At 42.6% G+C, this 20833-nt stretch overlaps 6 protein-coding genes across 6 annotated transcripts; 2 read left to right on the forward strand and 4 right to left on the reverse strand.

The window, feature by feature from the left end:
* Positions 1–226: 226 nt before the first annotated feature.
* EAF01_000758 (uncharacterized protein) lies at positions 227–5069 on the reverse strand (the record flags this gene model as incomplete). The annotated part of the gene is made up of 2 exons (XM_038909008.1): positions 227–430; positions 483–5069. 2 exons carry the CDS (start codon positions 5067–5069, stop codon positions 227–229), a joined length of 4791 nt encoding a protein of 1596 aa, XP_038775914.1.
* Positions 5070–5701: 632 nt separating this feature from the next.
* EAF01_000759 (uncharacterized protein) lies at positions 5702–6917 on the forward strand. The gene is made up of 2 exons (XM_038909009.1): positions 5702–6042; positions 6157–6917. Exons 1-2 carry the CDS (start codon positions 6026–6028, stop codon positions 6593–6595), a joined length of 456 nt encoding a protein of 151 aa, XP_038775915.1. The 5' UTR covers positions 5702–6025; the 3' UTR covers positions 6596–6917.
* Positions 6918–8154: 1237 nt separating this feature from the next.
* EAF01_000760 (uncharacterized protein) lies at positions 8155–10189 on the reverse strand. Its single transcript, XM_038909010.1, has 2 exons — positions 9160–10189; positions 8155–9097 (listed from the first exon to the last, which is right to left on the reverse strand). The coding sequence occupies exons 1-2, from the start codon at positions 9957–9959 to the stop codon at positions 8932–8934; spliced, it is 966 nt and encodes a 321-aa protein (XP_038775916.1). The 5' UTR covers positions 9960–10189; the 3' UTR covers positions 8155–8931.
* Positions 10190–12967: 2778 nt separating this feature from the next.
* On the forward strand, positions 12968–13379 carry EAF01_000761 (uncharacterized protein; the record flags this gene model as incomplete). The annotated part of the gene is made up of 3 exons (XM_038909011.1): positions 12968–12973; positions 13181–13222; positions 13245–13379. 3 exons carry the CDS (start codon positions 12968–12970, stop codon positions 13377–13379), a joined length of 183 nt encoding a protein of 60 aa, XP_038775917.1.
* A 264-nt stretch (positions 13380–13643) lies between these two features.
* Positions 13644–14869, reverse strand: EAF01_000762 (uncharacterized protein; the record flags this gene model as incomplete). The annotated part of the gene is made up of 3 exons (XM_038909012.1): positions 13644–14255; positions 14329–14598; positions 14648–14869. 3 exons carry the CDS (start codon positions 14867–14869, stop codon positions 13644–13646), a joined length of 1104 nt encoding a protein of 367 aa, XP_038775918.1.
* Positions 14870–19149: 4280 nt separating this feature from the next.
* On the reverse strand, positions 19150–20286 carry EAF01_000763 (uncharacterized protein; the record flags this gene model as incomplete). Its single annotated transcript, XM_038909013.1, has 1 exon — positions 19150–20286. The coding sequence occupies one exon, from the start codon at positions 20284–20286 to the stop codon at positions 19150–19152; it is 1137 nt and encodes a 378-aa protein (XP_038775919.1).
* Between the last annotated feature and the right edge of the window lie 547 nt (positions 20287–20833).

Genomic DNA, 20833 nt, shown 5'->3' on the forward strand with positions numbered 1-20833 from the left:
CTGAGAACATTCCAGTATCTCGAGAGCCAATGCTATTTGCGAAAAGACCGTAACAGTGTTCGAGATTTGGTGTAGTAATAAGCATAATAAAGAACTAGAAATTTCTCATTGAAGAGATTTGGCGTAGCTGATGGAAATTCGGAAAGAATCCTCCCCAGACTGGCCACCCCTTAAAAAGATATCCGAAGTGTGTATAATATGATTATTCGTGATGCCGCGGATGCTCTTATTGAGAAAAGCCGGTCATATGGCGAGAAGATGGTCGCTCCCGATAGAGCTCCAAAATACGATTGGCAGTGGAAACCATCTGAGAAAGTTGCTTGAGGAGGGGATCAGCAGGGGCGACGTTGGTAATACGCATAAAGAGATGTTCGAGGCGTTGGATGTAAATGTTCATAATCTTAGGAACTAGATCGGCAACTTGATCATCCTGCAGATAACATTAGTATATAATAAACACCAAAGTAGTATGTGAAACTTACAAGATATCCACTGACCATCTTGATCTGGAAGGAGTTCAAGATGGTTTCGGTCCAGGCAAGACGCTGATTCATAAGATCATCAGTCAACTCAATGGTGATGATAGCGCCGAGGCTGAGGAGCAAAAGTGGGCTGAGCTCAGTGATGAACTTTGGAGAGAATCTACAGAAGTATCTTGCAAAGAACTCTTGCTCTCTACCAGTTTGCAACCAACGGACAACGGCATCTTCGAATCTACCTTCTTGCATAGGGGCTTGGATATGCTTGAACATCTCCTCATACTCAAGCTCTTGTGGCGACTTCTCTTCGACAACAGGAGGGGCTGCAAGTGCTGAGGAAACAGAAGGTCTGCTGGAGTTGTGACCTATGACAGGGCTAGCACGGTGAGATGAACCCTGTCTATCTCTCTGTTGAACACGCAAGAATTGAGCTTGGAAGTCAGATTGTGCAGCAGCCATGGATGAAATGGTCTCGGTCAAGCCGTGGACAAGTTGAGTCAATTGCTCGATCTTAAGGCTGTCGGCATGTCGTTGACGTTCAATGTTACCGATTTGTTCTTGTGCTTGGCGGTGAACATCAGCTGCGACACGCTGAGAGGTGTTGACTGCCAATTGGGTAAAAGCAGGAGTGATGCTGTTGTTCAAGAGAGTAGCAAATTGCTCTTCGAAAGAGAAAGAGACACTCTTTGCCAAAGTTTCCGACATCAGCTTTAAAAGTTGAGGTTGTTGCATAACTTTGTTGACAGCATCTGGAAGGACCTTTTGCAATTCTTTTGGTAAGCTTTGATTCAAGTGACTGACAATAGCTGGAGCAACTCGTTGATCGACGGCCTTCAAAGTGATGTTTTCGATGGCAGGAACAACAGAATTTTCCAAAGCTCCGTTGACAATACGCTTCAATGATTCTTCCATATTACCAGTAAGAGTGCTAGAGACAAGGCGAAGGACAGCATCCTGCTTGGCATCAGCGACGGCGGTTTGGGTGCGTCTGTCATCCTTGATTCTTTGATCCAAAGTGTTGAAAGAATCATTGAGTAATTTCTTCACCTCTCCAGAAACACGACCTTCAATCTCCTTGAGAACTTCATCCGTCAAGCCAGGTGCTGACAAGCTTGAAGAGCTACCAACGTCTGGAATAGTATTCATATTTGCGCGAGAAGTACTGTTGTTTCTTGATGCTAAATTATTCTCTGTTGCGACGTTTCTGGTTTGAGAGGAATTCGATAAAGATTCGGAATTTGAGTTGGCCTTTCGTCGCTTCTTCTTTTCGGATTTATTGTCAGTTCCGCTAGCGCCGGCTAGACTGCCGTTGGCAAGTGCGACCGGAGCTTCCTTTTTGTCAGCCTTCTCTTCAGCCTTGGGCACTGAAGAAGATGGCTCGGTCTGTGGAGCCTTATTTGTTTCCTTAGGAGAGCTATCCTTGGTAGCTGGGCGTTGAATAATCCTAGTAGGAGTAGGGACTGGCGCAGGTGAAGGCTCTGGTGCTGTTTCACCCGACTCAGATGCAACTGGTACGGTGCTGATTTCCTTCAATGTATCGATAGTAACAGCTCCGACTCTATCAGCCACAACTGCAGAGATGCACTTATTGTTGACGTCCCAGCCTAGATCGGCTTGCTTGATGGTGAGGCAAGTTACACCCTTCGAGTGCATAGCATACAACTCAAAAAGAGTAATCGGTTCTCCACGAGCAGGTGGGGAAGCAGGGTTCTGTAAGATGTCCAAGCTTCTAAGATTACCTTTGCTGGCGAATGAATATTCTCTCATACCACTGACAACAGCAGTAGAATCTGGCTTAGAAACACTGGAGTCATTGGCTGCAAGCTTCTCAACATATTCAGCTTGGGTAACAGTGCGTGGAAGGTTGTACTTAGGAGCAGAGAGGTGGAGGAAATAGATCGAATTTCGTGTAGGATGTCCGACCACAATGACACCAGTTGCAGGGTGGTACAAGACGCTACAAACGGCATCCGATTCCTTGCTGTGAGGCAAGTGGATTTCCTGAACAGGCTTACCCAAAGCAAGATCCCACAATTGTAAAGTATGATTTTGCTTCATACCCACAATCATGTAGCGCAATGGACCACCCTTCTGATAAGGGCGAAGCTTATCAACAAACAAGACCGAAGTAGGCCACGATTTTTCAGTTGCAGGAGTTGTGATGAGAGTCGTAAGAGGCTCTTTGATCTCAACAGGAGGGGCCTTTTGATGAAGCTCATCCTCTGGGATCTGAGTAAGGGGACGAACATCCCAGAACTTGACTCGTCCAGCTTTGTCCAGTGAAACGATAGTTGTATCATCCTCACTAAATGTGAAGTCTTTGCCTGCCTTGCCGGTGTTGACCTTGAGAGAACGGTGGGCGAGGTAGCGATCTGTATCAACGATGCGCTCTTTTCCATTTTTCAGGAAGGAGTTCTTCATGATAACAGATGGATAGATGATTTGAATGGACTTTCCGCGTCCGACGGCGAAAAATTCAGGATGATTTGAGCTCTTTCTAGCTCTGGTCTTGAGTACACCACCAGCTGACTCATTGTCTGGAGTTTGAATAGGAGGAAGAGCAAAGCCATGCATTTCAGGATGGTTTTCCTCAATGAAATCTCCCTCGCCGTCTTTAACAATAGCCCAGTAAACAGTGCCACTAATACCAGTACCGATAATAGTTTCTTTGAGATCCGCTGGAGCACTAGATGTCGAAACATTGAAGATACGATCGTGTGTCTCTGTGAAAAGTCGAGAATCCTTGCCATCAGCCTGTCTAATGATACGAATGCCACCATTCTTTGACATGCCATAAACAATAAAGTTTGAGGAGGCAGTAACTAGAGTGCGATCGATTTGATCAAACTCTTTCTTAAGGCGAGCGATATCCATGATGATTTCGTCACGGAAACTAGGACGACCTTCTTCACTATTTTTGATAGTGATTGAGGTCCATGGTTTCATAGGGAAATTGAATACCTTGACGACAGTTTCATCATAATTGTGTGGAGCATCCTCGGCAGCATCTGCACTCTCCCAGCTGTCTGCAATGTGGCCATTCGCAGCGTCGTCAATGATTTCTTTGACTTCATTGGCAATCGGAGTAGGCAAATCATCGAGAACAGTGGCGTCCTTGTCAAGCACCTTCTTGATAGCTGTAGCAGCGACCTGTGCACGATCCTCAAACTGTGTCTCGGTTTCAGCAGCAAGCATGCTCCGCAAGTCCTTCTCAATTTCAGCCGTAGTTGCCTCCTTTTCGGCACGAGCTAAAGCTTCTTGAACTTGGTTATCGACTACATCACCGACTTCCCCAAGAGCATGGCTAACAGTTTCCTTGCCTTTACCATTGGAAGCTGAAGCTGGGCTTGGGGCACCGATTCCAATCAAAGCCTCCAATTGAGTACGCCCATCGGGAAGTGGTGTAGGTGGCCCAGAGGATGCAGCAGGAGATCCAAGCTTACGCTTTGAGAAAACCTGGCCAGGACTATCATTGTTGCTTCTCTCGTCCATCTTGCGCTTGTTGTCAGTTGAATCTTGTCGTTTCAAGATCTGGAAAGCGGGTGCAGGAATGTTTGAACTTGATGGACCACCTGTGGTTGCCTTCGGAGTGCGATTGCGTGGAGACGAAGCTGCCAATTCCTCGAAAGGATTAACATAGGTGAACAATCCCTGGTTGTTTCTTGGCTGAGGAGTGAAATTTTCCTTGCTGAGAGGTCTATCAATCTTGCCCTCGAAAGCAGAAGATCCCATCATACTCATGTCCATGTCAATCTTCGTATCTTCCAGAGTTTGTGCCAAGTCACCAACGTCGTCCAAAGAGCTATTTGCTTTACTTTGAGGCGAAAATACCTTCTCGGCGTTTAAATGTGGCGATTCATTGCTAGTTTGAGGTGGCTTTGGTTGATTGAGAAGACGAAGGAGATAAGCTTGTGTATCGGCAGGTGGAGAAGTCGCAGCTGCAAAGCTGGAGCTCGACTGGGGTTGGGAAGCATTGGCAAATTGCGGACTTGTTTGAGTCATTTGCGGGGTAGAAACTGGCTTTTGTTGTGCTCCTCCCATAAGTGCAGCGAGAAGATCTTGACCACCACGATTACCGGCGCTGACTTGACCAAGAACATCGGAGTTTCCACCGAAGCTCATGGACGACTCGCGAGATGGAGGAAGTGGTGTGCCGATCGGAGCTGCTTGATTGTTTGACTTGCTAGCAGAAGGTTGGCTGAACTTCAACAGATTAAGTAAACTGGAAGTACGATTATCGTTGGTTGAAGCACCAACTGGGTTGGCAAAGCGAGGTTCGGCATGTGGAGTATCAATGGGACTCATGATAGAAGAATTATGATGAGGTTGTTGACCATGTACAGGAGGGGTAGGAAGTGGCGAGGAAACAGAAGGTTGTTGATAATGAGGAGGCAATTGTTGATTTTGACCAAAGAAGCCGCTGTTATTGTTATTATTGTTGTTGTAATAATTATAACTTGGCTCTAAATGAACAGGAGCAGCCTGCTGCTGCGGTTGCTGCGATTGATTTTGCTGTTGTCGAAGCTGAGCAAATAGAGAATCCAAACCACGGCCATCATTACCACCAGAACCTGTCGGATATCCAGACATTTTGAAAAAAATAACGCGCGCTCAAGGCGTAATATTTTGAATGAAAATTAAATTGAATCGATCAATATCGAGAAGAAAGGTTTGAGTATGTAACGAAAGGATTTGTTGAAGAAACAAAGATGGAAAAAGAAGATAGCCGATAACTTTTTTTCAGCGATCGACAACAGCTCTAAGCTTGTAAATAGATACAAGGCAGAAACTGTCCTCAATAACAAAGGTATTGACAGCTTCGAGTTTGAAGAACCAAATGAAGGATTTTGTGATGTAAGTTATGGAAGAGATTTTGAGTTGAAGATGTGAGGTTGAGGGTATGGGTAAAGGTAAAGGTAAAGGTAAAAGGTAAGGGTGGAGGTAGAGAGGTAGGTATGTAAATTTTGTTTGATAAAGGTGAAGAAGGATCCGATCAGATGTGAGGCGAATATGTGAAGTAAAGGTAAAGAGCGCGTAAAGTAGGTAACCTTGGAAATAATTGATGGTAAAAGCTTGGACTAGTTTCTGGCTCATTCTGTCTCTAAAGTTGTGATTCCAGTAATATAATTGGATGATAGACGCTCACATATGAAGGATCAGTCGCTTATCTAAACCGACCAATTGTTAATCCATCTTATTTTATCGCGCGGAGAGATCTACTCGGATACCGTCATAAATACAGATTCTCAAATACGGAACAAATTTAAACGTTATTATTTTAGATATATTATTACAGTCATACCATCGAGTACTACCAGAGGATCTCCCTTTTCACATCGCACAATACACCAACGGGAGAGGACCCCATCCTTCCCCCTGTCGATCGCACTAAGTACTTGGTACATACTGTGATTCTTTATCACATTCTGTTTGCATATTCCAAGGGCCATTGCATGCTCTCAACGGATGATCGCATAATTCCACACAATCACGACCCTTGGTCCCAGTTGTTTGAAATCTCACTGTGAATCTAAAGTCCTGTTAAAATGTTTTGTCTTCGAAGGTACGCCATGAACTCATACAATCCATCTGGGGCGAGCCTAAATCAACACATTCAATATCAATAGATGATTGAATGCCTATTTTATTACCACAACTAATAACTCTCTCAAAATAGTTGGCTTCCACTCCTCTTCATTCCTACGAATGCATCTCCAATCTTCATCTTCCTCTTCTTCATCTGCACCTACTTTCTCAATCGCCCCTGCGTTTACTGTTCAATTCTCCTACTCATCCTCTTCGCCTCCTCCTGTCACTGGGCCGATCACTGTTTCTTCGACTTTAGTAGTAACTGGTTCTTACCTCGTTCCTCATCCTATTCTTCCGCAGAGATAAACAATCAAACAGCCCTCTCGAACGAAACTATAGACAATGTTTTAATGTATGCCGGAGCTTTCAATAAGACCGCAATAGCATTAGCAGGCACAGCATTAGAAGATGCGAAGAGAAATCTGGCCAGCAGAGAATGGACGGGTATTGGAGTCGAATGGTTGAGAAATTTACTGGGGAAGAGAGAGTGGAGGTTGGAGTGTGTGGATGTGTATATCAGGCTCTGATGTCTCCAACTTCTTCACTGAAATATAAAGGGAGAGGATGGTAACATCATGTTCGGAGGTATAATGGAAACTAGACTGTTTATATTTACAATACTTTGAGGAGTCGTGGGAAAGAAACATAGCGGTATTATCATGGGAAAGAAAGCTCATGTGGGTCTGCCATGAGGATGGCACTGGTCCGGTTTACATTTTGGGATTCGGATTATTTGGCATAGGTCATCGGAGCGAGGTGTTGGTAACTTGTATACTTATATAAGATTCAGTGGGCGTCTTGTACAAGCGTATTTTGATATTGCAAATTATTTCGACAAGTCACATAACACTACCACGTCAATTTCTCGATACTGTCCACATGTGTATTCATTAACAATATCCCTTTCCCACTCCTCATTTCTTCCTTTACTAGATACCTATCGACTGAACTTCCATTCTTCATTCTTAGGCTTCAAACCTCAAGCACTGCATGTAGAAACATTACCATCTACCGTCCATTGCTCAAAATTTCACTGCCCTTCCCTTTCACAGCCCCCCACCCCCTCGATATAAATTTACCCAGTACTCCACCTCTCCACATTCTATTGCTATAATATTCCCACTCACATTCCCGTTCCCGTTCTCCCCTTCCGACCACTCTTCCACCCTCATATCAACTCATATTGTCTCACAACACGATGAATACATTGTCTCACCATCCATCGCACCTCACATATCAACCCTCAATTCACCTATTTCCCTTCTCCTTCTCCTTCTCCTTCTCCTTCTCCTTCTCCTTCTCCTTCTCCTTCTCCTTCTCCTTCTCCTTCTCCTTCTCCTTCTCCTTCTCCTTCTCCTTCTCCTTCTCCTTCTCCTTCTCCTCCCTGTTCAGTCCTCTCCCTTACCATACCCCACAATCCATGCCTACAACAATATCTCTCATCCCCTCATCCCCTTCTCACGTCTTCTCGCGTCTTCTCTTCCTCGCTTCTTCCCTTTTCCAACTATATTACTCCATGCTTACTTCTCATCCATACTCTCACTCCCCAGCTACTTCAAACTCTATAAACTATAATCCAAAGACCACAACCATTATACCCAAGTGAATCAGTACACACCTCATCCCCTCCCCTCTCTTCCCTCCCCAAATCCATCTATAACACCACCTTAACCCCAATACAATACTTAACACAACATCGACCCCCTTCCCTCCCGCCCCACCTCTATCTCTTCTCATACACATAAACACCTTCTAGTAGGTATCCTGTTAATAACCAGTAGTTAGTTAACTATTGATCTGCTAATACGGAGTCCGGATGTCAAATCATTATATAAATAGTAGATAGATATCATCCACATATATACATATATATATACATATATACATACATACATACATACATACATACATACATACATACATACATATACAACTTAGCCAATCTCCAATCTCCAATCAACATCCTCAACTATTTTACCATCTCTATACTAATCACTACTCATCCATCAAATCCAACCAACCACACCATCCATGACAATATACATAAAACGAAAGTTACTACACACATAAATTTACTTCAGAAAATTCGATTTGGTTCAATTCAATGTAATTTGATTTGTATACAATATATCTATCTAGATATCCATATACAATTCATATATCTGCACCCACCACTCCATCTCTCTTCTCCTCTCCACACATACATACATACAAGCCCGAGACACAGTCTCCGGATCAATCGACCTCCCCGTGCATGTATTCCAGCTCGACAGAGAACCCCACGACTCTCGTGTCTTCTTCTCGTCCAACTTATTATTCCATCACCGTTTCCATTTACCCACACAGCCATTCATATCAGAAGAATTGACTAGTGCGAATTTTGTAATCCTGATGTACCCACGTAATCCCGCGCTGGGAGTGAGTTGTGTCTCCGCTCATCTTATTTCATCTCATCTCATCTCATTGCATCTGATGTACATATCTCCTCATCGAGCAGGCTCCAATGTTTACAACAACGAAAAAATCATCCACAAAAAGACGAATGGCACTCCAATACGCCGATTAAAATGCTTTTTGCATTTATGCCCTGCAAAGACTCAGTACTCCATTTCGTATGATTTCGAAAATGTCAATGCCAATGCCAATGCTGATATGTGCTCGCGTGATGTTGTTGACTATGCTGTATGTTTAAACTGTATGTTCAAAGGTTGTGTGGGTATCATTTTCCTCATCTGCATTTCCATCTGCATTTCCTTTCTCTTTCCATCTTTATTCTTCCCCCCTTCTTTTTTTCATAGACCTTTCTTCCTCCCAATCTCACGATTCCGAAGAATCAATCATAGAACAGAACGTCCCTCTAGAATCACAAAACGTTTAGAAGATTTCTCAATCCCGCTTTGCGACTACCATCGGATTGGATACTTCGTGGCATGTGTGGATGGCTTTCATCTCGGGTTTCGAGACCACTTTCGTGGATGTTGATTTGGGGTTCGGGAATCCATTCTTTTTGTTCGGGGTTCCATCTGTGGCTTTGGGGATGTTAGTTTTGGACCTTTGAGATATTGCATATGGAATGAGAAAAAAAACTTACCCCTCATGTAATGTCTTCGTCAAAGCTCTCGGACTGTACTCATCTGTAAGTACCCTATCGAAACTATACGGTACGAGAGCCGGCACGCCCTCAAACTCGGTTTCTCTCAATGGATAGATATCTCTCGTCCTGTAACGATGATAATTTTTACAGCTCCAGATTCCCGGCTGTGTACTGGGGTTGACTTCCGCAAGTCCAGTGATATCAATGAACAATCCATTCCTCACATCAATCCATCTCGCATCAATAACATTCATACCATCACCCCTCACTCTCTCCACATGATTTGGATTGATATCCAACAAATATTCTCTCGTAACAGTCGTTCCATCATCTGCTCTCCCCGTGTAATTATGCATCGTCATGTTCATATTCTCTCCCAACCAAGCCAACGTAGCAGCCGAAACCTGCGTATCTAAATCCCAATCCCACGGCATAATTTTGCCATTCCACCACCAACCTAGCAACGTCCCATGCGCAATCCACGTCTCGATATTTCTCTCGCGAAATGTGGTAAGATAGGATTTGATCAGATATTGAAGAGAATCTTGCTTCTCTTCATAGGTGACTGGGTTTCCTTGGAAGTACCGTATGTCGTAATGTCCTAATATATCGTTTCCACCTGGCTCGTGGAAGTACTTTGTGTCGCGGTGTTCCGTCTTGACTTTAGGTGGGAAAGCTGGTTCTCTCTCTTCGACCACTGCCGATGGCTCTTCGTTTGGTCGTGGTGAAGCATGTGCAAATGAGTTAAGGAGGAAAGATGTTGTGGCGATGGCGCCCAGAAAAGTTGGAGGGCGCATTATGGTATTTATGAGTGAATGTTTGGTGTTTGGTTGTGTCTTTTCCTTCTCCCTTCAATTCTTCATCAAACTCGTGAATATGAAAACAAAAAAAAAATGTAAACAAGCTTTCGAGAAAACAAACGCGCGCTTTTCAATTAACCCAATTCCCCAATTTATTCAAGCCAAAAAGTTTCAAATAGCTGAAGCAAATATACCTTGCTGGATACAAGCGGGAAAGTGGTTGATATAAGAAGCCAGGAGTGTGCTCGTGTGCCTCACTTCCGAGAGCGAATAATGCCAAGAGAAGATCCAAGCAGCCAAGAGACAACTCGAATGAAATCCAATACGAGGTGAGTACAAAGTAAACCTCTTGGGAGGTGTAGTGCTGTGGGAATTGATAGGAGCGTGGTATTATGTTATATCAAACTTGTATGCATGCAGCGATGCAAGATGATGAAATGGTTGCGGCGCAAGTACTCGTTCGGTCGTTGGAAGTTGGGAATACCAATTTTCAATTGGAGTGGTGTAAGAGAGAGAGGAAGCGATAGAAGGCTAGAGCGAGCAGGACGAGAACAAATCAAGAAACCAAATAGAAACAAAAAAGTTGGAGTGGGGAAGAGAGGAGTTTTGTGGACATTTCAATCTGATTGTAATCTAGAAAAGGAAAGGAGTGGTAACTGATCTATTAAACCACGATTTTCCAGACTTTATCCCATTTCGTTCCTCTGTTTGATAGCGAAAACAGTTGTTATAAACCCCGGTTATGGATTGATTGATTAGGTAGAGATGGGCTGGGATGAAATCAATGTCATGTAGCCGCGGTAGCGTTGGAGAATTCATTGGATTTTGTTAGTACGCGGCAAGTGATTGAAGTGAAGCAAGTGAAGCAAGTGCAATGAGGATATTTCAGATGGATTACATAGACAAGCTTTTTCAAGTAATACTCAAGCTGTTTGATAACAAGGGGGGCTTTTCTTAAATAGATGGATATCTTTTCAATGCGAATTGAATGATGAGATCTGATGCCATTCTGATTCATTCATGGTGATTGTTTCTACGAAATGTTACCTAGATCAATAGATGTTCCCGAATCCTCATCCAAATATTCATATTCATACCTAGCTGCCTACTATGTCAAGTATCGTTTGTCTTGATAGAGATGAGTATATAAAACTCGAAGCCTTGTAAAGCCTTCTTTGGACAAGGTTCAGCCCGAGTAACCGATAAGTTGTTCGACGACCAGGCCAATGCCATGTTTTCTGGTCAGCCCAGGGCTTGACTACTTGCCGGCGCTAATACCATACATACATATACGTGTTAATCCTTCTTCGCTTTAGCTTTTAGCCAATTTAGATCATAAGCTATAACATATAAAGCCATCTCTCATCTCTCATCTCTCATCTCCCAGCTAACAGTCCTTTCTCTCTCTATATTGCTCTCTCTCATCTTCATAGACAGCATTCTCCAAACACAAAACTTTCATCATGCGATGGCTGAGTTCACCAAAGTTCGTCACCTATTCAGGGGGGGTCACGGAAACACAGACCCATCCATCAATTGCCTAGATAGCCTACATAGATAGCCTAGATAAAAAGAGATGTACCTCGCTAAGAAGGGAAAGGAACATGGGATCAACAAATCATAAATAATATTTCGTACGCGTCATCTCGAGACCAATGGGGATATTATTAAGGACGTTCCACGACAGTTGACAGTTGGATTGGATAGTTGAACGCTTCCTTGTGTATTTTGGCGGCAAAATTGTACTACGGCAAAAGTTAGGATGCAAATTGATTTCGAGTACGACTTGTTGAAACGTTAGAGGCCGCGACGTGAAAAGTCTATTTGCTTTTTATAGATAAACAATTTTGGTGTTTAAAGTAGATTCGTGAATGTGAGATCTCACATAGAAAGGGGAAAACTAAAGCCGATGTTCAAAGGAACAGCTAAGTCAATGAAATATTTTCGTCCCATCAAAATGGTACACCTGTACAACATATTCCAATCTGAATCCATAATTAAGCCTCACGAGTCAAGATTCAAGACTCGACAGTGCACCTCAAAGCCACCACTAAATATGCCAAGCATCGACCACCAGTTTAACGTTAAAAGTCTAATAATTTCTTCAATATAAAAACAACACTGTAAATTGGTAGTCGTATACGTACTCAGTCGTGTGCTCAATCGTGTGCTCAATCGTGTGCTCAATCGTGTGCTCAATTACTCTGTCTAGTCGGCCCTGTTGTCAGATTTTAATAATTTTCATGATTTGGGGTAATAGATCAGCAGCCTTTCAAGGGTTGTCGTTTGGGGCTGATTGATCATCTTGATTGATTGATGTGCTGTAGAATGATAATTAAAGCTGTCGATCTAAATGCATGTATGTAAGTGATTGCCAAACTGGCAATTTGGAAATTGCGAAGGTTGGAAATTCACGAGCATGATATTGGAGGGGAGACTAATTAGCATCTCTACCTAGGTACTTGCTCCATCAATATCTACAAAGCATCTGTATCCTTCCACATCTAATCGTAGTAGTGTACCTAGTCATCGCCCTAGAAACAACACCTACTCTAAGTACACGGCACAAACCCCCGAGACCCCATCTTTCCCGCCTTCAAAATTCCCGTCATCTCCATCTATATGGGTAACTTGGAGTCATACCAACCAAGAAAGTCTTGTCTTCCGTTATCCGTTACATAGCCAACTAAGTAGCTTATCATCCAAAATGATAAGCTCACGGAAGGATCCTTCCATCCAGCTTCCGGAGCCCAAGACTTCAAGCTGACCACGAACTAGGTACTCCATACTCGGTATCCATTCATCAAAATCACCATCTCTGGTCTACTTGGTATTGGTATGTAGTGAAGTCGCGGTAACACTGCCTGCTGTACGTAGTACATAGGTTACGTACTCTATGCAGAAATATCACAAGGCGTCGGACTAATAAACCATCTACACAAGATAGTTCGTGGCTTCAAAACAAGCCGAGTTGGACGAAAGAAATTCGCCGGTCTATATTACTTATGCAGGTATGTAGGTATGTACATTGTAACATGTACGTTATGTAGACAGCATGATATAATATTCGGAGACACAGACAAACCGTATTGTATCGTAGCCTTATACCCAATTGAGAATGCTTCGCGATGATCTTTGCAAGGTTGTTACGTAATCTAAAATCTTTCATATTTCTTCAAACCCCAAAAATAAAAATACACTACACTACACTACAATAGATGAAAAAGGCGCTTGGAAAGTTCATCGCAATTCTTTATGATGTATGAGTTAATTCTATAACAGAATCAATTGAACCAGGATCTTGATACAGATAAGTCGGATCGGATCGAATTTGAAACGTATGCGGTTCTGCACAGGATGAGCTATGAAGACTGTGGCAGGCTCAAGAATGATTGGGGGTTGATCAAGAACGAGTGAACAGCAGAACAGCCCTCAAGTCTAAAATGTAAGCTCGTTTTGCGAAGAGGCTGAAAACTGCCGAGATTCAAGGGAATGAGGTCTATATAAATTCCAAATATCCTTTCCACTAAGAACGTGATCTTCGTTCGCAGTATTTGTGTTATCTGTAGAAGACACAAAACCTGTTGCCAAGTTATGAGTACCTCGTTGTGAACGGTGGTAAGGGGCTCCAGGAGGTGCCTTCCGTCTAAACTTGCTAACTTTGATCGCCGGCCAACTCGTCTATGCCGTCAATGAAGATGCATATCTTAAGAAATTGTGAGGCTTTCTCCACAAACATTTCATCTCTTCGAAGGTCGGCACATCGTTCACATAAGATTCCTTCCGGTTGCTGTAGATATCTGGAAGTGTTGATGGAATGAGCTCAGGGTACTTGGATAGTGCTTCGTGAAGAATGGACCGGAGCATTCCAGTCCGGCGCTTCTGTAATGGTGTGCCCAAATTCCAATAGAAGAAATGAAGCACAATGAGCTGATTTTGCGGCGCCCAGAAAGCCAGCTTGTTATATGTTTGCTCATTGTCGACAATGAACCTGAGAAGGGTTGATTTTCCGCTTCCAGCCTTTCCATTGATGAAGTAGGGTGCATCGATACCCTCTCCGCTTAAATAATTTCCAAAGTCATCCCATGCATCTGCTAGACCTGGTAGTCTGAACATCCATTGAAATGTCTCTCGATAAGCGACGCATATCTCTTCGTATCTCCAAGCCATTTGTCGAAACTTCAACCAGTTCAGAATGGTCTGGTTTTGCGGCGTGGATCGATGCAGTGAGCTGATGTCACCCAGGCAACTCTGTAGTTTTCGTTGTATTACCAGATTTGAGGCAGAATGTGACTGCATAGCCATCAGTATATCTTTGATCTGCTCGTTTTGTCTAATGCTTTCGGCGCTATTCCTGTCGCTTGACTTCTGCAGTTCCTTCATATGGAATGATATTCTCGTTGCGATCGTCGACATTGGATTGAAAAGCGAGTATTGCTGCAAGTGTCAAGGCACCCCGAAAGCTCTCAAGCTTCTCGACGAAGGCAACAATTGCCTCGTGTCGCCATCGAATTCTGATACTGTCTTTCAGATTGTGTAGGAAGTTTCTTGCCGTTCGAGAAGTCGAAAATGTGGACAAACAAACTGCAAACTCATGTCCGGCTCGTTCGCAGTCCGCTGCCAAGTCAACAAGGTGCTAAAATTCCAGGGTTAGCGAACGTTCAAAATTCTCTTGGAGCCCGAACCTGATTCTCCTCGCTGAGAGGTCTTGTGTAGCTGCTAGCTTGAAGACGGGATCTGATGATCCTCGCGTGCTTCGTGGAGCTTAAGGTGAAGCGCTGGAGATCAGCAATGGATGATGATTCTCCGTTCTTCTCGATTGCACGAGCTTCGGATATTATCTTGCTAGAAAAATCTACAAATTTCATAATATTGCCCGCAATGTTAAGAGCAGCAAGTGCCTCCATCCTCTCCAGCGATGGTGCTTGGCTGTGAATCTTTCGGATCCTCGATGTTGAGTGTTTTGTAGAATGATCTAAAGAGCCAGTTCTCCAATTGCTAGTCAAATTGAAGTAGTAGGCGTCTTTGCGTATGAGAAGCACGAGTGATAAGTGGGAAAGGCAATTGAGCTTAACGAGGCTATGTCAGAACAAGAGGCAATTGCGGAGTGGGAGGGATATCATGTGCCCAAATATAGACAGAAGGCTATAGTGGAATTCTCTCACGTATTACAGTGCGTGGCGCTTTTTGTACCACCCACCTTGTCCTACTAGAATCTCGATACTTGTGGAAGAGGTGACGGGAATCAATAGCCTACGATCCTATGTATCTGCAAATTAAAGATCTGAGCCTGGGAATAAATGAAGTCGTTTCGACTTGCAGGTCTCTTGGTCACCCAAGGGTAGACGCCACATGCACTGTCAGTTGGTATTTTGGGAAGTTAAAAGCATCCAGCCTTCTGTCTCTCTAATTTATCCAGAACTAGGCCTGTTCTATGCCCTTTCATGAGTTTGGTGTCCGCTTTCCTTTACATCACATCCCTTCAGGTGTAACTAAGCCTCATACCGTTTCCCATAAAGTTGATAGCCCCGGCAGTCCTCAATCCCCTCCTCTAACCACCAATGTCATTCTTTCCGTTCCACTCATCCATAAAGTTCATTCATCTTAATCTCCCTCATCGGATCGTTTCCCATACCTGCGAAATTTGGCTCGCGGTTTGATCCATCCACCTTATGCCCCCAGAACATTGGCGAATCTCCTTGCCATTCGTCTACCAAGTCAGCTATTGTTTGAAGGTGTCCGGTTGTTGCTGGTAGTGGGCCAGATGGCCATCGAAGACTGATATAGGGTGCAAAAAGCGCAAGTAAGTCGGGTACCCTACTTTCGGGCCAACCCCCTTTTGGGCCACTTTTTACACCAAAAATGGAATTTTTAACTTTCTTATTTATAAATAGAATTTATTGAAAATTTATATATATATATAATTTAGATCATTTTTAGTTTACCTTGAAAATTTCAGATTTTTAGGAATTTTCTGTATTGAGATCTAGAGCTTCAAAATATCGATTTTTGAATTTATATGGGAATTACATATAAATTTGAAACTTTTATAAAATCTTTAATAACTTTTTAATAAAAATTGTTAAAAATAAATTATTAAATTTATTATAAATTTATAATATATTTATTTTAAAGGATTTAGAAAAAAGGAGAATTTCCTATAAATAGGTATTTAAAAGAATATTCTTAAAATTACAGGGATTATTTATACTACTCTAAACTCACTATATATTGTATCTCTATATTTATTAATTTTTTAATTTTTTTTTAATTTTCTATATAGATTTAAGTTCAAAACTTTCAAAAAGATATACAGTTTTTTTTAATGATTGTTATTAAAAAGTTATTAAAGATTTTATAAAAGTTTCAAATTTATATGTAATTCCTATACAAATTAAAAAATCGATATTTTAAAGCTCTAGATTTTAATATAGAGAATTCTTAAAAATTTCAAAATTTCAGAATAAATTTAAAATAGCTTAAATTATATATATTCAAATTTTTATTAAATTAAATTATATATTGATAAAGATATTAATAGACTAAAAAAGCAATTTTTAGTGTAAAAAGATGACCTAAAACAAAAGTGGCTCGAAAGTAGGGTGGTCGACTTAGCAAGGCATAAACGGTGTAATAGAATATTTGGATGGTAAACATCATTAGTGCAGATGATGAGTTACTGGTGACACTCAACCCGAACAACCAATAAATGAAGGCCTTGAAAACAAACAATAACATTGTTTCCCAACTCTTCAATGCCGCTGATATGCTGTTGTAGCGCGGGTTACTGCCTCTTGAAGATGTTGCTTGACGGAAAATTTTCTCGTCGCGAGATAGACTACAGAGAAGTTCTGCGCAGTGAAGTCCGATAGTAAGTGGAGCTTGGAGAGCTGATACCATTAAGATGGTCGCAAGACGCACTTGGTAAGTAGTGCCATTGGTCCACATAGCAAATATTCCGCAGAGAGAATCGGCTCCAGAAGGTAGTAGATTCCAGGAGCATTGTGCTAAAGTGTTGGGGTAACCTAAATGAAGCACAACCCCGAACCAGCATAACCCGAGTGGTACAACTGCCCACATCAATCCCAATGCCCATTTCACGTCATTGTGAACAGTTAATAAAGATCCTTGTTGTTTTCTCGGGAAACAAGGGTCCGAGGTGGTGCTGCGGTCATGGACAGATTTCATACACCTTCTTTGACTTCTAGCCAATGGGTATATGGCAGATACTTCGAGGCAGGTAAAAGTCGCATCGAGTGGGCTGGAACTACAGGTCGGTATTTTGGTTATGATGAACGACCAGGTCGCAAGCCCTGCTTGGACAAGAATACTTGCTCCAAGTATTATAGTAGAAAGGATCCGCATCATGTTACCTTCGCCGATGCCGTTCAAACTGAAAGGTATGGATGTGTATGACAGAATGACACAAAGTAGGAAGGCAGCATTGGAGTACCACTAAGCAATGTTTAACACCACACCAAACTTTGGCATACGTCTGTAGTGAGGTAATAGATACAGAATTGAGATGTGATCACCACCACAGAAAGGTTGCCCGAAAACTTACTGCGTTAGACTCGGAAGTCTTCGAGTTCGAGAATAGGCGGAGGTTAGAGTTGAACCCCGAGTCGCCCCTCCCGTAGCAATGACCACCTGGGCGATGTGCTATGGACATAGCCCATGCTCTCGTTGAGAAGCGTTACTATCATATTGATAGTCAGGGAAACAGCCTCGTCGATGGTTTTGCTGACTGAGTCCAATACGTTGATATAATCGATGCCATTCCAGATATATCCACGACAAACATGAAGACTTATACCAAACGCGAAAATCGCAGAGCCAAATATCCAACTGATTATCAGGCCAACAAGGCAAATCCGGCGTGTTTTATTCGCCCGCAAGCGATCACCCAACTGCTCGTGGCGAGCCTGCACTATCGTGACAAGTAGTGCCATGGAAGAACGCTCAAATTATTCTCTCGAAAGTTCTTCAACAAGTTTAAGGATGTGTGATGAGAGTAGAGAAGAAAGGCAAGAAAGAAGATCATAGTGGAAAGACAACTTCAACGACTATATCCACACTTGTGCACTTGTGGTACCAGACCACCCGACTTCGGATACTCGTAAACATCACACCGAAAGATACGAATAACCTATTGGCCATAGATTTCACGCCTGGATAGTTTGCCCTCATTTGGTACTGAACTGCAAGTTTCCGCATTGGTGTAGCATTTTGCCATGGATCAGCCTTACCTTGCTTCATGGAATATTATTCTTGCTCGTACAGCAATGGTGTAACAATAGCCTACAACGAGTTAAAAGATCAAGTACGCCCATTTCTCCCTCTTCCGCATATTCAAAGCAAAATCCGTCAAGCAACATAGTGCGATGTACAATAATGATAGCTTCGAAAAGGGTTTGTGGCCTGGGATATATTATGCATCTCCTAGTTCACACTCATCGATTAGCGTAAGAGAATTTTACTTTGTAGTTCTCTGTAGTTACATAAGAGAATGAGCTAAGTTGCCTATTCACATTGGTAACTTTACTCCCCACACTTGATCTCTGTGGAGAAAAAGCAAAATTGCCGTCGACAGCTAGTTGGATATAGATAGTAGACCCCTATAATCACCACAGTCTCTCTAAGCGCGAATTAAGTGTTCAATAGTCATTATTCAACGATGCTCTTAACAGCCCCTTTTCGCCTATGCCTGCCAATCTTCAACCTAGCATACTGCTTCGCCACTGTTAGTTTCATCTCCAAGGAGTCCTGGGGAAATGCAATCATACTAATCTTTCGACACGCTAAAGTGACACAAGGCTCCGACAAACGCCAAATATATTCTACGAGTTTATCTTCCTCAAAAATACGGACATATGGTCCTTAGAACTGCTTTAATCATGATCCATAACAGGTATGGTGATAACCCTGATTTTTTATCTTTCCCTTTCCCTTCCCCTTCCCCAAAAATAATACCACAGAAAAGATCGTAGTATTCAAAGGTAATTTCATTCACATACCACGCCCAGCGCATAGGATGTAGACACCAAAATGGACATTAGACCAGGGTTTCCAACAGTTCCGGATAGCAGACTGCCGATAGCTATGTTTTAATTGTTGAGTTCATTCCAAAGGTTGCAAATATTCAACACAACGAGTCTGCCCTACAGTATCAATTCATTTGGTGATCTCAGGAACACGGGCTAAGATCGTCAGTTCCTGCAACTCTGTAACAGGTCACGCCGGTACGTAGCTCGTATTCTCCTAGCAATTTCTCGAATCTCCTTTTGAACGTGGCAGTCGTGAGATTTTTCCATCTGAGTTTCGGCAATCTCCACCATAAGCCTTTTGCGCGGTCTTCTGATTGAAGATCGTAAAGAAGATTCTTATCGAAGTCTAATTTACCTCGTAATGGATGCTCAGGGATCAATACGCCACAAAGATCACTACGTTTAGTAACAGGCGAACGCAACATGCGCAGAGCTTCACCGATGTCCACTGGGTCGAAGAATACCAGCTCACTGTCTCTCTGACCCTCGGCTATGCCATTCTCGTGATCATCACTTCGATAGTTTTCAATCACAATCGTTAAACTTTTAATATTGTAGAACGTACACGATAGCCTAGCAAGTGTGGAAGTGTTGGCTATCTTGTCGTTTTGATGGAATGCGGACCCTTTTGATATGGGTTCATATTGAAAAGCAACATGATCAATTTTACATGCCTCGAATGACGCCATAGGTTCACGACATTGCCAACCGCACACACATACTACTTGTTCCCCAAGAAGTAATAAAACGTCTCTTTTGTGATCGAAGTAGGTCTCAGCAAAAGCTCCAACAGACGGAAACGCTCGGTTGTATCTTGCGAAGGCGATATTGTATGATTCCCTGCAAACCAACAACAAGTTTGGAATTTGTGCATCTGACGAGAAACCATATTGACCATCATGCTTGATGCGTGCCCGGACTTCTTCCAAATCTTTGACATCCTGCGGTAGTATGTCATCCATACCGGTGCAAAGAATTTTGGATGAATCAGGGCGAGCACCGTCTTTGCATCTATCCGGCACAGCCAAATCTGAGCGTACTCTAACCATGGCGTGCTCACAACGAGAAATAGCATACTTTTTTAAGAATATAATTCTCGGATCTGGAAGCGCGAACCTCCATATCGAATGTCGAAGGTGCTTCGGAAGCCGTGAAAAGGACGAAAGTGAGTAGTCGACATCGATACTATGCACCATACTGTAGTAATTCTTCGGTTTCCGCTTGTGTGCTGGATGTTTGAATTTAAATTCTGATACTGGAGAACGTTGGGTAACCATCTTGATTGTGTATTGCTTCGCCCGATTTAAGTTGATAACAAAGAATGCAATGATTTTCTATGTTGGTATTCTCGTGCAACACGGGTCGAAAGGAGCATCGCATACAACAATGCTACATACACTAACCCCCTGTCGGCAGCCACCTTCCTTCCGAGGTCTTATTCACACCTAATGTTCTTACCTTTCAAAACTCATTTATTAGCGCCATAATTTTAAGGAAAATGAATTTGTCCATCCCAGTCCTTCTCAATGCACTGATTTGGACCTTGCAATCGTATTATACTTCACAGTTTTGGGCTTAGATACAAAGATTTCCATTTTGAAGTGCCATTTGTTGCGCTCAGAGTATGCCATGAGCGATCAACGATTTGGAAGATATAATAAACGAGAAATGTCGATATCATAGGATCTCAGTGGAACTATTTATGTATGTATTCATCTATCTGTATACTACTCAAAAAGGCTTTCGATTTCTTTTCAAATTATTTCTTTTAGTACATGATAAGATAGCATGGGCGCCTCTGCAGTGTAACCAGCCTGCCGGGGC

Source organism: Botrytis porri, assembly GCF_014898465.1.
Source record: "Botrytis porri strain MUCL 3234 chromosome Unknown BPOR_001, whole genome shotgun sequence".
In the NCBI taxonomy this organism is placed as follows: domain Eukaryota; kingdom Fungi; phylum Ascomycota; class Leotiomycetes; order Helotiales; family Sclerotiniaceae; genus Botrytis; species Botrytis porri.